At 37.7% G+C, this 14,910-nt stretch overlaps 1 protein-coding gene across 1 annotated transcript in view; it reads left to right on the top strand.

Annotated features, from left to right (window-relative positions):
- The first annotated feature begins 8,877 nt into the window (after nucleotides 1-8,877).
- Nucleotides 8,878-14,910, top strand: part of LOC109827464 — a 10,773-nt gene continuing 4,740 nt past the window's right edge. The window contains 5 exon segments of the mRNA XM_020394470.1: nucleotides 8,878-9,158; nucleotides 9,524-10,049; nucleotides 10,052-10,407; nucleotides 10,902-11,102; nucleotides 11,234-11,429. Coding sequence (XP_020250059.1) covers nucleotides 9,054-9,158; nucleotides 9,524-10,049; nucleotides 10,052-10,407; nucleotides 10,902-11,102; nucleotides 11,234-11,429 — 1,384 coding nt within the window. The 5' untranslated portion in view covers nucleotides 8,878-9,053.

The raw sequence follows: 14,910 nt of genomic DNA, 5'->3' as shown, positions 1-14,910 counted from the left end.
ACCTCAAGGTGGCTCGGCCAAGGCCGAGCCACCTTGGGGTGGCTTGGCCAAGAGCCGAGCCACCTCAAGGTGGCTCGGCACAGTGCCGGCCACCTCGAGGTGGCCGACAGTGGCCGACGGTGGCCGACGTTTCTCTTTTTGCGGGCACTGTCCTGAGAGCCTATAAATAGGCCACCCCCTTGTCATTTGAGAAGGTTGGAAATTTTGGAGAGAGGCGAAGCCCTGCTGGATTGGAGACTCGGAACTTAAAAAAGATTGAAACTTTGGGACTTCGGGGACTCACTCCTTCAGATCTGGTGCTCGGCGATCATCAACGTCAAATAAGGCAGGTGTTCGAGAGGATCAGATCTCAGATCTACGCGGGCATACTCCGGATCTAAGCTTGGTCTTAGATCCCGAGACTCGGACGATTGTTTCCTTGGTGAAACAATCCTCCCCGGCTATTATTTCCTTGGTGAAATAATACTCGTTGTACTGCGTAGATCCGACCGGATCTAGATCTCGCGGTGGTCCACGGCAAACAACCCCGGCGCAGGCAAAGAACCCACACAAAGCGAGCGACCGCAAAACAGGAGCTCGCGATTCGTTCGACACAAAAGGAGAAAAGTTGTAATCTTTGTTTATTTTTATTTGATTTTCGTTGTAACCGGATCTTATAAAAAAACCGGATCTTTTGTAACTCAAAAAGTTGTAACTCAAGATGACAATGGAATCAATAACAAAGAAAACGACGAATTTTCCAGCGAACAGAGAGGTCCACAAATTGAACGATCAAACCTTTAAACAGTTAGGATCGTCTCAAGTCCCCATTTGGTCTAACCTTTAAACAGTTAGGACCAAAGCTAAAATCCCCTCTCGATTCCTTTCATGAACGAGAGGTCCACAAATTGAACGATCAAACCTTTAAACAGTTAGGATCGTCTCAAATTCTCATTTGGTCAAACCTTTAAACAGTTAGGACCAAAGTCAAAATCTCCTCTCGATTCCTTTCATGAACGAGAGGTCCACAAATTGAACGATCAAACCTTTAAACAGTTAGGATCATCTCAAATTCCCATCTTGGTCAAACCTTTAAACAGTTAGGACCAAAGCCAAAATCCCCTCTCGATTCCTTTGCGAACAGAGAGGTCCACAAATTGAACGATCAAACCTTTAAACAGTTAGGATCGTCTCAAGTCCCCATTTGGTCTAACCTTTAAACAGTTAGGACCAAAGCCAAAATCCCCTCTCGATTCCTTTCATGAACGAGAGGTCCACAAGTCGAACGATCAAACCTTTAAACAGTTAGGATCATCTCAAACCCTCATTTGGTCAAACCTTACTACAATTAGGACCAAAACCAAAATCCCTTCTCGATTCCTCCAAGAAACGAGAAGTCCACAAATCGAGCGATCAAACATTCCTACAGTTAGGATCGTCTCAAAACTCCCACTTGGTCAAACCTTACTACAGTTAGGACCACAACCAAAATCCTCTTTCGATTCATTTCAAGAACGAGAGGTCTACTTTTGAATTGAATAATCAAACCTTATGATAGTCAGGATTATTCAAAGTAGTCCAGATTCTCTAAATGGAGATCCCACTTTGAGTTTCTTTTGCATCAGGAGATAGAATATAAAATTCTTAATTTCTGATTCTGGGTTCATCTCTACCAATAAACAAGAGACCAGGAGATGGAATATAAAATTATTCCTATCCGATTCTGGGTTCATCTTTACCAACAAACAAGAGACTAGGAGATGGAATATAAAATTATTCCTATCCGATTCTGGGTTCATCTCTACCAACAAACAAGAGACTAGGAGATGAAATATAAAATTATTCCTATCCGATTCTGGGTTTATCTCTACCAACTAAAAAGAGACAAGGAGATAGAATATAAAAGTCTTCCTCTCCGATTTCGGGTTCATCTCTACTAACAAACAAGAGATCAGGAGATAGAATATAAAATTCTTCCTCTCCAGTATCAGGTTCATCTTTTTACCAAAAAGACGTAACCCATCAACATTTTCAAATCCACATTTTATACGTGGGGGACGTTATCTCAATCCCTTATTAGAGATAAATTTACGTCTATCACACGTCGCCGGGTGGTACGTTCCCGTATTAACGACAAAGCCTATGTATTCAACATCATAGCACCAAGTCTAAGAGAGTTCATTCTTTTAGCACCACATTATATACAGAACGGACTTAAACAATCTGCGTGCTAGCCTGATTCAAACGGTAGTCGGTAAAGGCTCATCAAACCCGTTGATGGCTGAGGGTTTGCCAAAAATCCTATAAATATGATAATCACTGACGCACCAGCTTCATTAGTTGGTCTCGTGATTTGAGTATCCGACAAACTCAGGATAAAATCCATACATGCAGATGAACCGACCTGAACAATTGGTCATGCAGCTTCGACACTCAAGACCGCTATGCTCCAACACCTTAAGAGCTTAAACTGTGTAGACTCCAGTAAACACACGAGGATAAACTGTGTTAACGCCTGTCAATGCGTTAATGAATTTTGCCAAAATAAGGCTAAAAAAAGTCCAATGGATGATCTCAGGAGATTCAATTGCGATCCAGATATGAATTCCTAATGAAGACAATCAGTTCAACATCAGTTCAATGACAAGAGCTAATTCACAAATCAAAACATCAGTTTCAGTTCAAGATTTTGACAACGGTCAAGCGATAAACGCAGCACCGGAAGAGTTTTAGCTATTCTACAAAGCACTGAGTAGACTAAAAGATGAAAAAGTCAAGAGTTAAAGCCGTTCATAGGTTCTTCTACACGATCTCCTCAACTAAGTACTGAAGGGATTGCAAGTAAGACTCATCTTATCCAAAGTGTCCCAGACTCCTTTATAAAAGAATGAGTCTGAGATACTTTAGGGGGGGGGGATATCTGTAGACGTCTAAAAATATCTATAGGTATGAATATACCTATCTAAGTCAAAGAAGATTATCCAAAGTCAAAAGAAGCAAAGGAACATGTGAAATAACATAGAAGAACAATATGAACACCCGCAATAAGGAACACTGACGCGCATAGGCGCGGCAGTGGAAGGTGTTGTTCTTACAAACAGAGTAATGTGCCTATGAAAAGTTATAGATCTCTTCGATAGCTTTCCAACACATCTTGGATCACCTCATTCCGATATCGGACGAGAGAGTTAAAGCTAAAATACCCGAGACAACGCAAACTGCCTCGGAGGTGCGCGGCAGTGATAACTGCCGTAGCAATAGCGCGACAGTACAAGGTAACGCGCAAGTAAACAGAGTGAAGCGCCAATAGGAAGTTGTAGATATCTTCGTTAGCTTTCCAACGCATCTTGGATCAACTCATTCCGACATCGGACGAGGAAGTTAGAGCCAAAATACCCGAGACAACGCAAACTGCCTCGAAGGTGCGCGGTAGTGATAACTGCCGCGGTAATAGCGCAACAGTACAAGGTGACGCGCAAGTAAACAGAGTGAAGCGCCAATGGGAAGTTGTAGATCTCTTTATTAGCTTTCCAACGCATCTTGGATCACCTCATTCCGACATCAGACGAGGAAGTTAGGGCCAAAATACCCGAGATAGCGCGAAAGGTCTCGGAGGTGCGCGGTAGTGATAACTGCCGCGGTAATAGCGCAACAGTACAAGGTGACGGGCAAGTAAACAGAGTGAAGCGCCAATGGGAAGTTGTAGATCTCTTTATTAGCTTTCCAATGCATCTTGGATCACCTCATTCCGACATCAAACGAGGAAGTTAGGGCCAAAATACCCGAGATAGCGCGAAAGGTCTCGGAGGTGCGCGTCAGCAGCGGCTGCCGCGGAAATGTATTGCACATTTAATCAATGATATGATCCAAATATGAAGAATCTTAAACGACAAAAGTTGTAGATCTTTTCGTTAGCTTTCCAACGCATCTTGGATCACCTCATTCCGACATCGGACGAGGAAGTTAGAGCCAAAATACTCGAGAGGTGCGCGGCAGTGGTAACTGCCGCGGCAATGCGCGACACAACGTACTGCCGCGGCCATTGAGAAGCTGAACATATCATTTTTGATAGTTTTCTCGAGTTTTGTGTGGCCCACATGGTTTATTAACTGCTGGGGGTTACTTATGAACGTGGGGGAAGCAGTTACAAGCGAAAATTATGCCCACTACCCACAAAATCGTGACATTTAAGGAGTTAAAAGTTGTGGGATGGCGGTGACAAAACGGGGGGGAACCACTCCTTTGACCACGACAGCAACGACTGTCGCGCCAAAGGAATCTCTTCAGCCATGACACCTATGGTTGTCGTGCCCAAAGAGGTAGTTGCTGATCGGTTATTTTCAACAGTTATCATCCAAGAAGACTATAAATACCCTCATAAGGCCATCATTGATGGGAGGGCAGATTGAACAAGGGCAGATTGGATAGGGGCAGATTGGAGCAGAAAAGGCTTGAGCTTTTGGTGAATTAGAGCAAGAGAGAGAGTCTTCCTTCTTCACAAATATTCTCAAGAAGCTTTTGGCGATTCCTAGAGATCTAAGCTCTGACTTGATCTTTAGAAGAGTGAACATCTTACATCGATAAGATATTCACTTTAAATTCTTACTTCGATAAATGAAGGAAGAATCCCTAAAACCTTCACGATTCAATCAGAATCTGTGAATCGGTGGTCCACGGGCTAAAGCACCCCCGGCACAGGCAAAGATCCTACGCAAGCAGCGATCCAAATAACGATCCTGCGTTTGTTTCTAAAAAGTTGCAATTTTCCTTTTGTTGTGTAAAAGAAGTCTTATAAAAAGGCTATCTCTTTTGAATTTATTATAATCGATCGAAGATATAATGAATTTCACAACGAGACCAACTTTTGACGCAAACAACTATAAATACCCCTAAACTCTCATTTGTTGAATTAACAAAGAAAATCAAGAAAACAAAGAGAAAATATTTAACTTTGTTTTTGAGACTTTTTAAGCTTTAACTTTCTCTCATTTTCAAGTTCTCAATTTTGGATTTTTTTTCTTTCACATCCTATAAACCCCTGAGCTCCAATTGTTCATCTCTTCATCATTGCTTTAGGATTGTTGTAAGAGAGAATGTTTTCTTCATCTTGTATTGTGTGGAGAGCTAGATCTCGAGAAGATCATTGTGTAGAGTGTTTTATCTCAGGGAGATCATTGTGAAAAAGTTCCAGTTTCCAAACTGGATTGTGTAGTGGATTACTATCGAGAGAGGTGATCGGGGACGTAGGTCGAGAGGAGCGAACCTCGTGAATATATCGTTGTCTCACTTGGCTAACTATCTCTAACTCTCTCTTTTAAATTATTGCCTTATTACTATATGTGTGTCTTAAATTGCATTGAATTTTCATTAGTTGCACAATATTGTTGGATTACCCTATTCACCCCCTAGGGTAATTTTAATATGTGTTACGTCCCAGTCTTAGCATGTGCATGTCCTCTTCTCCAAATCAACATGAGTAGTTCTATGTGATGGCACTTCGAATATATCATCTCTAGATTGCTTAATCTCTAATGTATATCATTTTTTCATATTTTCTCTAATAATATGCTCAGTTTTAGGACAAAGATAACCACTCTACTTATCAGCCATTATGCGTCTGTTGTTCATGCGAACCATAATTTATTTTTGGATATACTCCACCATTTGTAGTACACGTAACAATCAAGCTTTACGTATCCAGCTGTTAAAGGATTCTGCGATATTAGAGGCCACATGACCATATCTGCAAACATCAAAATAATAAAAAGTATAATGCATACAATATATAATAAAATCAACACGTAACTACAAAACGTAACCGTTAAGAGTGACATTTAATATATACACCCGAAACCTAACACATAATAATGAAAGTTAATATCTACAAGCTATAGTTAACATGTACAAAGAGAACTTAACATAGATGCGAGAGAGTTAACATCTACTGTAAAACGTCATAATGATTGAATGCAATACATAATGTCAGGGAAGAATGTATTTGCCCACTACTCTAGCGAGTAATTAATTACAATCTCATATGCAGCTGGAGACATCACATAAATTTTCTTCATGTAGTCATTTCTTTCCGCTATAGTGTATTTATAGCAAGCAGACTGGAGCAAATTCCCGAAAATTTGTGTGTCCTTTGCCTTCATTCACAAGTCCTTTAGCTTTGTTCTAAAATTTCAACTAGGTATAGAACACATCTCGAGTGAATTGCTTCAGAAAAATATTCTCTCACGACTTCTCGAATCTCCTTGTCAGTATTAAAAATAATTACCAATTTGTGGGGAGGATTGTATGGGTCTGACTTTTCATATAGTATGGACCACAGATCTTAAAGGAATTATCTCCAATTAGCTACATTTTCATGATTGCATATGCAATACGCAAGTGGAAATATCCCTTGGTCTCTGTCGTATGCTATGACGCTGAGGAGCATGCATTTGTATTTGTCTTTCAAAAAGGTCTCATCCAAAAATAAGAAGGGTCTACATCCATTTAAGAAACCAATGATGCAAGCAACATAACATATGAACAGGCTTCTGAACCTTCCTTCATTCTGTTTAATGCAAATATAGCTTTCTGGATTCATTTTCTTCACCATGTGTTCATACATGTACATCAATATCACCACATTTCATGTAAATATAATACATTGGAGCAAACATGTATTAATTTTTAAAGTTACCGTCTAACAATGAAAGTTAACATCTAACTATTAAAGGTATTATCTAACTGAATGCTCATAGTTATCTAACTAAAAGTTAACATCTTAACATGAATGCTAACAGTTATTCATAAAACATAACATCCCACGGTGACAGTTAATATATATCAATGAAACTTAACATGAAAAGTCCAGGGTTAATATATTGCACAATAAATCAACAATTAACATTATACTATAAGCGGCTACCAAAAAAATTTGTATATTTATTAGAAAAACTGTAAAATTTACCATCTTAATTGATTATAAGACTCATAACTATCACCGTACATATCCTCTTGTGCTCTTTCTTTACCCCCACCATATCTTACTATATTCAACTCCCAATCCATATCGAGTGAGAAACTCCTTTTGCACATCAACTGGACGGATTTCTGCCTGAACCTTTAATACAGGTCATAATTAGACTGCTATGAATTTGCAAGATGCCCGTGATTGTCCTGACAAGTTAGAATGTTATCTGCAACTGTGTTCATTCACAAACCTTTTGATTTTAATTCTTTTATATTTTTAACAGAAGAGGCAAAACAACATCCAAGGGCATCCATATGTCTCCTTATATCGACAATAAACTCAGATACATTTGGATTCATTCTTTACAAATTCATAATTAAACTTTTTCGCCATAGAATAGTATTGCAAAGCTAGTCTCAATTCATTTATACTTTTAAATTGTTGCCCCTTTTTAGTTAATTTTGTCTGCCACTATTAAGGAATGACGGAAGTGTTGTTGAGAATATTATCAGCTCTCATTACATTCTCACCAGATGAGCAATCATTTTGGATTCTCTCTAAATTAGAAGCATTTCCTGGAGGAGGATGACTATATTCTACATTCAAAGAGGCATCATTGCTGCATAAATTAATGAACCAGTGAGATATCATATTTAATTATAATATAATATTATCTTCTGATATTTTAAATTAATAGCTTCTTATGTAAACTAACAGGTAACTGTGAGCGTTAACTGACTAGGAGTAAAATTAACATGTTTCGGTAAAACTTAACATAGAGAAGTAGAATTTAACAGACTATACACATAGTTAAAACGCTAGGAGGAAAGTTAACAACTTCATTAAAAAACTAACATGTTCATGTGAAAGTTAACATATCTCGTTGAAACTTAACATGTTAGAGGAAAAGTTAACATCTAGCCATTAAAGATAACAATTATATTTCGTCTATGCATTGAAACCTAAAATCACAAAGCTTACATCACATAAAACACAGTTTTAAAAAGAGTTTATTGATTACTTACATTTCAGTAAGAACTTTCTGATTTTTTTCAGATGTAGAACCCTCTATATTAACAACAGCTTGCATGTGAATCTTCATACAATCAGTATTTCGATTGTGCTCCAACATGCACTTTAAATCACCTTCATTATCAACTGAAAAATGATAAAGCATCTTGAGGTACTTTCAGTCTTTCAGACATATCAAATTTCAGTTTAAAAAAAAAACTTATGGTAGATCTTAGCATCAAGAATATAGCATTCTCGCCTAACGACATCATGTAAATCAAGTCTTTGGCGGTTATTGAGGGTTGTTGAAAGTTATGAGGACAGTTATGATGAGTAATTGATGGAATTTTTAGGGCATAAGGGGTTGTTGAAAGTTAAAGAAAAAAAATCCTGATATCATAAATGAGAGAGTGAGAGATAAAACTATAAAATACACAATCCATGATGAGTTAGATCAGTAATGGAGGGAACCCGCGCTTTTTTCCCTCCATTTTTACCGTCGAATCACATTAGTTGCGATGACGGAGATCACCGGCTCCATAGGTGAAGGTGACAATTTCCTGGGTGAGAGAAGATGGCATTTTCGATAGGTTGGTGAAAATACATAGAGGGAGTACATGTATAAATGTGGGTTTTTTGGGCCGTGCCACACTTTTTTAGCTCTTTTGGGACTAAAGATTAAAGGAAAAAAGTTGATGAGGCATTGACACATTTTTCTAAATTAATATTCATGATTTACTCTATGTACGACCTTTTTCTCATATTGGATCCTCTACTAATAACCCCTTCTGGTAGTTGCAAACTTGTAAGTTGGGCGGACGGGGGCCCACGCGTCAGTGGCTGGGTCATAAAAGAAAGCGAGAGTTCAAGGCGTCTTCTTTAAACACATCTCATGATTAATGAAGATATGACGGTATCTGTTTTTTCTTTTGCGTGTAGCAATCTAGTTTGCGTTAAAACTCAAATCCCTTCGCAATAAAACCTTCAAAATTCTTATCTCCAAAAACCACCATTAAAAAAAAACCCCCTCCTTTAATCTCTATATACATGATCGTACTATATTGAAATATAGTCCCATCGATCGTCAGAAACGAACGCCATGGCCGATGGCAACCGGCTGTACCCGTTCATCGAACCCGATGAGCTGAAATCACCACCGTTTTCAGAGGCAATAGCGTCCCCTAGGGTTTCCGATCGGTCCCAGGTTTTTAGGCCTTTTGATCTGTAACAAGTTTTATTACGAAAGAGAATATCAAATCTTGATTTTCGCAGTGATTTCCTGTTTGTTTTGTTTGTTCAAATCTGAAAATTTTTGACCTTTTCTGGTTTTTAGATTATTTGCCTTTTTTGTTTGCGTTAACGAGTGACCTTGCAATTGAGGTGACTGAAAGTTTGAATCTTTCTGGAGAAAACTTCAGTTTATGATTATTATTGAATATTTCTCAATAATTTCTCAATATTTAGTTTAGGATGTTAGAAGATTTTTTATTTATTTATTAAATTTCTCTACTCTAAAAGGGAAAAGAATTGCAATCAAGCTAACCGTAATTTCTGGGAACTTGAATTTAGGGTGCTAGTTTCAACTTGGAAGAAGAGGAGAACAAAGAAGAAATCACTTCTCCTGTAAATGATGAGTTTACAACTCTACAAACATCTCAAACCGAAGAAAACAATACCACGAACCTGACTGAATCTTTTAGAGACAAAAAGCAAGGGAAGTACTTCTACTATGACTCTCCTCTTCTCGAGGATACTGGCATTTGGATACCTGTCTCAGTTCCTCCTCTGTCCGAGAGTGATCATCAAGAATGGAGCAGAGGGTTCTCCACAAATGGGGCGTATTTCCCCGAAGGAGAAATAAGTTGGGACCAACTAATCGAAGAAAACAAAGAGATGACAATGTGGGATGTTTTCTCTGAGATGCTTCTTGCAGCCCGTGGCAAAGTGAGCTCCCTCACTAATGGTGAACTTACGAGAGGGACGATTTCTTTCATATCTACACACGTCTTAGAGCAAGCTTGGAATGATATGGCTAACACTCTTACCGAGGCTAATTTCGGAAATGCAAAGGAGATTCTTGACACTGAACCGCCGAAATCGATAGTGCCTCTTCTTCATGCATGCTTTGCAGTGTCCGGTTCCATCCAATCATGTGTTCTCGGCATCATTGTAGGTTTTGTGGTGGGATCTTTTGTGGGCAATGTTCGAGAGGGAGGAGCTTATTGCCGCCAAAGTTTCGTTCTGGAGACCCAGAACGGGTTTGTGATGTTTGTTGTGTGAGGTTGGAGACTGTTCAACCTTATTTGATGGATCAAGTTAGTCGTGCTTCTCAATTGCCGACTCATGACTTGACTGATCTTAGCACCTTGAGGTCATGGTTGAACTTCCCATGGGGTCAGTCGATGGAGTATGAAATATATAAGGCGGCGAATATAATTCGTGGTTACAATAAGGTAATTAGTATTTTGCAGTTTGCATTCAATCAGTATGTAATTCTTAGGTTATTGAGTTTGCATATATTGAATTATTTCAAACTTGTGAAACTATTAAGTTTTATCCTTGTTTTCACCCTTCTGTTGAATTGCACAAGGACTTCTTCTGGTTATCTGATACACAAAAGCTTTAGTGTAAAGCATATAGTTGTACCAAATATTGCTTCTCTTTAGGTTATGATATGCCTCAAGAAATTTACTTTCATGCTTTACCAGGAAGGATACGAGTGTGCATATTGATTTGGGCACTTCTGAAACGTCAATCTTTTTTCAATATCAACTATTGTAGTAGTACTTCTGTTTCCATGCTCTTGCAATCTTGAAGACAATTCAAAATTTTACCTATGCGCTATATTGAAACATAGACAATCATTTATTATTCTTTATTTGAAGGAGTTTAATGTGTTCATCCTTTTTCCCCTAAATGTTACTTATAACTGGCATTTGCGACTTAGGTGGGTTCACTGAGACCTGAGAAGCCCATCCCTGATGCCATTCTAAAACAAGCAAAAGGTCTTGCAATATTGACGGTTGCAAAAGTTGGATTGATGGTCACATATAATGTTGGAACTGGATTGGTTATTGCTCGTAGAGACGATGGTTCATGGTCTGCACCCTCTGCGATTTCATCCTTTGGTCTTGGATGGGGAGCGCAGGTGAACTATCTTTTGTTTATTCCCCTTTGCTTTTGAAGTTGCACGTGCTAGAAGTTCAGTTGAATTTTTTTTAAAAAGCAACAAAACGTAGGAAAGAATGTTCATGATGTTTCTTGTGCAATTCTCAACAGGCTGGTGGGGAGTTCACTGACTTCATAATAGTACTGAGAACAAAAGATGCTATAAAGACTTTCAGTGGAAATGCGCATATTTCAGTTGGCGCTGGTGTCAGTGCAGCTGCTGGCATAGTTGGACGAGCTGCTGAAGCTGATCTACGTGCAGGTGATGGTGGTTATGCTGCCTGCTACACATACAGCTGCAGTAAAGGTACATATTCATAAAAAGTTTCCTTGTTATGTGCACTATCATTACAGGTCCATTTACGAGTTTGTGATTATCCGTAGGAACATAAACAAGAACCATAATATTGATCATAAACTTGTGCCACAGAGTGTACAACAGTAGCTTAAAGAGTACTTAAAATAACTGTTAAACCGTATAATAATTCGATGATAGTCATAAAATATTGCTTTAGTTGTTTTTTATATATATTTAGTAGTTACTTGTTTGACAAGCTTATTTTTTGGTTGTCCGTACTGGGAATTATTTTCTTTGTGTGAGCATGTTCAAAAGTGCATAATATTTCAGAAAATGGACAATGCAATCATATGGAATCTTTCACTTGCAATAGGCCATGTTATCAGGGATAGAATCTCACCCTTTAGGAAAGAAGAGATGTAAACGAACTCTAAGAAAAGTAAAATCCTCGAGGGAGGAACTCATACCCTCTATTTAAAATCAATAATTCAATCTCAAATTAGTTCATTGATTGGATCAATCATTAAATTAGGCTAACTTCCTTTTTTTAATTTCATTTCTTCCTTTTACGGGGTCTATCCTCACCTTCTAAGTGACATTTTATGATTTTAGTAATCATATCAAATATTGAACCAATTGGTAACAACTAATCAAATCAAGTATTAATCTCATAAAGAGTCAAATCTCGCTGTTCTAAGTAATAGAAGAGCTAACTAATCACAGTTAATCAAATCAAATTTCCACAGATTGTTACAACTAATCAAATAAAATATGTAATCTATTGTCATATGAAAACAGGTAACTAAGACAGAAGTTAAAGATGAAAGGAAAAAAATCATAGATAAATGATAAGGGCAAATTAGATATGGGAAATCCTGAAGATTATCCCATTAAATGGAAGTAGTAGAAGTTGTTTTGCCATTGTATTTAGAGAAAACTCAAATTTGGTTGGTAAGTAGTAGAAGTCGTTTTGTGATTGTACTTAGAGAAAACTCAAATTTGGCTGGCTAAGTCCATTTGAGATCACAATATCCCGCAGATACTCAGACCAAGTCCTGATGCCATTAGGTTCTCTGTACACTGTGTTCATCAAGTTCTTTCTGACAACTTTTGCATGAGTTGCATCCTAAGGTTCAATGATTAGTAAGACAATGGACGGTATAAGCATGGTTGTCAGATATTTCAGGAGTTTGCAATAGGTTACATGGTAATGATTGAGTTCATCATAAAGATTTCCTCTATGATACATCTGTCCAAAATGATCTTAGTGTGAGAATTGGGTCAAACATTAAGGATTTGGCCTTGTACAACATGGAAGAATTGGCACCATCCATGAGAACGTTGAGTAGTCATTGACCACTGTATACGCATCTCCATCTACTACAGTAACCACTTTTACAGACTGGATTTCTAGCTCCCGAGCCAGCATCATCGCCATTACTTACATTTCTAGCACTGGATTTCTAGCTCCCGAGCCAGCATCATCGCCATTACTAACATTTCTAGCACTACGATCAAGGAGACATGATGGTACGTTAACATATTAATGGTTAAAAAGCTCCAAAGTTAACATATGAATGTTATATGGGAGCTTTAGGATGAAAATTTTTATGTTTGCATAATAAAGGGCATTAACATGCCACTTTTGAAAATCTCAGGGTATAAATGCTGCGAAATACAATTGAGGGTATATAAGTGCTAAACGACTGAAATTACAAGGTATTTAAGTGCTATTTCGCCTTAAAATAACTCTGGCGTCTTTTTGGTATTTAAAGTTCAGCAAAAGGGCGGTTGGATACCAAATCTCGTCGACATGAAATTTTTCGGTTGTAAAATTTCTTTCACTCCCTGATACTTTTAAGTTATAGTGTTTTACATCCTTATTCTAATGTCATTATCTCTCACCCTTTCTCTCTCCTCTTTATCTTTTCTTTTTCGATCTCCCTCATTTATCCTGTCCGTGCTAATGTCAACTTTTTGTGTAGGAGATCTGAATCTTTTATCTTTCATCTTTTCTGAAGATTAAATATAAAAACTATTTAGTGGTGTTTGGAGGACTAAACTAAGGAGTAAGGGCATCTATCACATAGACGCTTGTTTGTTTCTGGAGTAGGATGCGGAGTTGTTAGGGTGCAAGGATAGGATTGAAAATAAAACATTAATGAAGAGGTTAATGGGTTTAAAGAGAAAGAAGGGGACAGAAGTCATCTATAGATGAAACATACACAACAAATTACCAAGTTTTGACTAGAAAGGTGACCTTTCATGTTGACCAAACAATAGACAAAGATAAGATTATTTAAAGATTGTTTGCACTAAGGTAGAGGATCAACAACAGTCAAATAAATAGATTGGTTACTTCTAGTTCTAATCTTATCGGCAGTGTATTTTAACGATGTATTTTAAATGATCAACCTCTTGGTTAAAAAAGAATTTCGGTTTAAATTGAGAGGCATTGAAGGAGGGGGTTGCATTGATGAGGGAGAAAGAAAGGTTGAAGGAGGATCTTATTTGATAAAGGGGTAGAAGAAATTTGAGCTTGGTAAGGTTGAAAGAGATAAATGGTGTAAAGTACAATATTTAAAAGGTCAATGTTAGAAAACATTTTTCTGTAGGAAAAATTCATTGCTGACGACATTTGACACCCATTTGCCATTTGTCAAACTTTAAATATCAAAACGATGTCAGAGTTATTTTAAATACAAAAGTGGTAAATGAGGTCTATTTTAAGTAACGATTTGGTAATTTAGCCAGATAACATGTGTCAAATATAGTTTTATCATATGGCTATGTTTGGACGAAAAATCAATGATTTTGCATTTGGAAAAATCATAGTTATTTGATAATTAGTCTAACCCCAATGTTCTTGACATGCGTATTGTAAACATTTATGGTATAGTTTGGTAACATGACTTACTAGATTCTCGGTCAATTCAACTTTATAACAATAATATCCTTATCAATTTGGAGTTGGCAAATGGTAGTAAGCTTTATGTGAACATGTTGAGTGCTTGTTGGGTCTTTGCTTTGATCAACTGCGCCATTGCTTTGACAACACTAAGGTGGCCTTGCAGTTTAGACTTCTCTAAGTTGAAGGGGAAAAAATCGATCGTCCCAAAGTACCTTTTCAGAGATACGCAGTAGAAACATGCTTCTTCTCGGTTGTCAAGTCTGTTGTAGTCTTTTGCTTAATGGTGCTGCTTGCACCATTAATTGGTCTTTTAGCTAATATATAAAGAGTCTAAAGACATAGCTAGATAAAGAACTTAAATCATCATAAATTTGACTGAAAATCAGCAATTGTGTATCTATAAGGCACAATTAGTCTCCTGACTTAAGATGTTAAATGCTTGACAAAATTGATCAATTATAAATAAAAGATATAATTATGTACATTAGCTTACCAGCTTAATAATTTTGTTGTCTAGATCAAAACTCAGGAAGATGGTGTTCCACCTGTCTGGTCGAGGTGAGACATCCACCTCTCATA

Source organism: Asparagus officinalis, unplaced genomic scaffold (genome assembly GCF_001876935.1).
Source record: "Asparagus officinalis unplaced genomic scaffold, Aspof.V1 AsparagusV1_Un224, whole genome shotgun sequence".
Lineage (NCBI taxonomy): Eukaryota > Viridiplantae > Streptophyta > Magnoliopsida > Asparagales > Asparagaceae > Asparagus > Asparagus officinalis.
This window is presented reverse-complemented; position numbering and strand designations above follow the sequence as displayed.